Source organism: Rhinopithecus roxellana, chromosome 8 (genome assembly GCF_007565055.1).
Source record: "Rhinopithecus roxellana isolate Shanxi Qingling chromosome 8, ASM756505v1, whole genome shotgun sequence".
Lineage (NCBI taxonomy): Eukaryota > Metazoa > Chordata > Mammalia > Primates > Cercopithecidae > Rhinopithecus > Rhinopithecus roxellana.
Window position 1 is genome coordinate 112,414,073 of NC_044556.1, and position 3,657 is coordinate 112,417,729.

The following is a 3,657-nucleotide window of genomic DNA, read 5'->3' on the forward strand; positions in this document are numbered from 1 at the left end:
TGGAGTCTGTGTGTGTGCTCCTTACTCATGTCCCTCAATGTCTAAAGGGTCCGTCGTGTGAGGACCCTTCCCTGCTCACGAGAAGGTGAGGCTCGCTCCATGCAATCGTAGAACCTCACAGCACGGCCCGATCCTGGGGGGGAGGAGTTTCAAACATCTGGTCTAACTTCTTTTCCAAGTTACGCTTTAGTTACTTGCTGCTTCTTTCTTATATGAAATATACCTCTGAGTATTTTGAAGATGCTTATTTTCGTAAACCAGAGATGTTAATTCAGCCTTCTATGACAAAAACTCTAGAAAAAACGAGTTTGATTTATCTTTTTCAATGAGTCACATTTGTGTTAGCAGAGGAGGGTGGTTCTGCAAATTTCCAGTACTTGTTGATAAATGACGCTATCAGGAAAGTTGATGAATTTGAACCGTGACAACCTTACTATCAGTTACCAATTCTTTTGGCCTATAGTTGTGAATTCTTAGTTTGTTTTGTAAATTTGTTGTATTATGTCATTTATATACTCAACTCCCCAGACCCGCGGGACTCACTCAGGTTAGCACAATCAGCATACACGAACGTGAGTACTCACTAAACACTTGTTACAAAGGGATGCGTTACACTAACTCCAAAACTCTCCTTGGTGGCCTAGGGGAAACCTCATGGCCAACACCACCGGGATGGCCAACCATACTGGATGGTCGGATTTCATCCTGATGGGACTCTTCAGAAGATCCAAATATCCAGCTCTACTGTGTGTGGTCATTTTTGTGGTTTTCCTGATGGCATTGTCTGGAAATGCTGTCCTGATCCTTCTGATACACTGTGACGCCCACCTCCACACCCCCATGTACTTTTTCATCAGTCAATTGTCTCTCATGGACATGGTGTACATTTCTGTCACTGTGCCCAAGATGCTCCTGGACCAGGTCATGGGTGTGAATAAGATCTCAGCCCCTAAGTGTGGGATGCAGATGTTCCTCTATCTGACACTAGGAGGTTCGGAATTTTTCCTTCTAGCCGCCATGGCCTATGACCGCTACGTGGCCATCTGCCATCCTCTCCGTTACCCTGTCCTCATGACCCATAGGGTGTGTCTCTTCCTGGCATCGGGCTGCTGGTTCCTGGGCTCAGTGGATGGCTTCATGCTCACTCCCATCACCATGACCTTCCCGTTCTGCAGATCCCGGGAGATTCATCATTTCTTCTGTGAAGTCCCTGCTGTAACAGTCCTGTCCTGCTCGGACACCTCCCTCTATGAGACCCTCATGTACCTATGCTGTGTCCTCATGCTCCTCATCCCTGTGACGGTCATTTCAAGCTCCTATTTACTCATCCTCCTCACCATCCACAGGATGAACTCAGCAGAGGGCCGGAAAAAGGCCTTTGCCACCTGCTCCTCCCACCTGACTGTGGTCATCCTCTTCTACGGGGCTGCCATCTACACCTACATGCTCCCCAGCTCCTACCACACCCCTGAGAAGGACATGATGGTATCTGTCTTCTACACCATCCTCACTCCAGTGCTGAACCCTTTAATCTATAGTCTTAGGAATAAGGATGTCATGGGGGTTCTGAAGAAAAGGTTAACTGTGAGAATGGTCCTTTAGGAAATTGTGAAGTAGGAAATTTGGATATAAAGATTTATTTTCCTTTTCTCTACCCATCAGGTACTTAGGATTTTATCCCCATGTTGTTCCTTAGACTCTCATACAATGATGTCTCATCTCATTTTCATCTCATGTTGAAGAATTCTTTCACTGTGTGGAAACTATTTTGCCGTCCTTGTCCACCCAAAATTCTTATATGATTGTGTTGTACTAATGTAACATTTTTGGAAGTTGATAACTGCTCTTTAATTTTGTGAAAAAGTATTCAAAACCTTAGGAAATGCATAATAAAATATTTAGAGAAATAAAGGTCCTGAGGTGTTCAAATGATGAGAGGGAAGGAGGAAGAGAGAGGGGGGCAGTGAAACAGACTGAGCACAATGTTGCTGCCACAGGTGAGTCTAGGTGAAGGGTATGTAGGTAGTAATTGTACTATTTTTAATGACAGTTTTCTGTAAATTCCAAATCATTTACAAATAATTAAATACCAGGGTTTTCTCCCTTTTTGAAAATATTCTCTTTTCACTTGGTGGAATTGTGACATCTTAGAAATCATGCTCATTGCATTGTGTCTAATAACTACTGAGAAAATCCGGTCATTGCCCCTTCTTTTTTGAGGGCTACCTTTTTCTGCATGGCCTGATTCTGACAGCATCTAGTCGATATTGCCTCTCTGAAATATTCAGTGCCATATGGTATACTGAGGATGTAAGATCACATAATGGACTGCTGAAAAAATATTACACCTGAGTGGGAGGAGTTTTAGGGAAGGTTACCTGCCCAGGGTGATTCCTGAGCTGAGATTTCAAACATGTAACTTGTTATGCAAACAAGGAGTGATGTCATCAACATTCAATCCTTCATTTATTCAACAAACGTTTTGTGCTTTATTATAATTAAAAATAGCTAAATAAGATTAAATTTGGAATAGCACATGGCTACTTTTTCCAAGGAACTGGAAAAATACATGTAGTTGTTTATGCAAACAATGTAATAAAATAGTTTTGATACTCAGGTGTGAAGTGTACAGCTCATAAGGACACACTAATTCCATCTGTGACAGCTGAGTTCAAACAAGGAGCTGAGAGGAGACTCTGCGGCTCAGTGCTGAAGAGTGACTAGAAGTTACCCTCAGCTGAGTGTGTGATAGTGGAGCCAGGGAAACATGCTCAGAGACATGCTGCTGGGGAAAAGCACAGCATGGGCAAAGACAGAGGGCTGACTAAGCCAGAGAGAGCCATGCTCCAGTAGATCCTTCTTTCTCATTTCATTATAGCCTCCTTTCTTGCCCTTGTGTGGCCCAGGTTTTAAAAACAATAGTGAGATGATCAGATTTGTATTTTGCAAATATTTGTGTGGTAATCAATTGGAGATAAAATCAATTGGAGACCAAAAACACGGAGACCAGGTAAATGAGAATGGTGATCTAAATGATGACCTAGGTGGAGTCGACCATGCCTTTACACCAGGATAGGCTGATAGGAGGACATTTGAAGTGGGGCCTGCTGAACCTGGTACATAAAAGCACAGCTGTGGTAGCTGCATGCCTGTAATTTCCTAATTGACTGTCCAACTTGTGAATCATCAGGTGGTTTCAAAAGTACAGATTCCTCTTCTCTCACCACATCCAATTATTTTATGACTATAACAAAGATTCTGTAGTGTTTTGGAAAAAATACAAGAGAACTAGTTTTTAATATTTATCCTGAACTCAGACAATATAAAAGGCATACTCTAACTTGGATGAGTTAAAGAACATGTGTCAACTCTCCATTTGCTGAATTATAATTATAGACACATTTGATGGTTATCTTTAAAACATATTTGTAACAGGAAATAAAATATAGCAAAATTTCTTAAAATGATTTTTGTAGAGTTATTGTGCTCAACATTAAGTTGTTTAGCAGATTAAAATAACCTGCCATAATATTTTTGGTAAGTCTTGTAACTACGAAGCAAAAACCTGTAGTACATAGACAAAGAATATTTTAAAACAAGGAATCAATGCATACCACTAGAAAAAACATCACTTAGCCCCAAAAGAAGATAGGAAGG

At 41.4% G+C, this 3,657-nt stretch overlaps 1 protein-coding gene across 1 annotated transcript; it reads left to right on the forward strand.

The window, feature by feature from the left end:
• The first annotated feature begins 635 nt into the window (after window positions 1–635).
• Window positions 636–3,173, forward strand: LOC115899139 (olfactory receptor 2T5). Its single transcript, XM_030936148.1, has one exon. It carries the CDS (start codon window positions 655–657, stop codon window positions 1,600–1,602), a length of 948 nt encoding a protein of 315 aa, XP_030792008.1. The 5' UTR covers window positions 636–654; the 3' UTR covers window positions 1,603–3,173.
• Window positions 3,174–3,657: the final 484 nt, after the last annotated feature.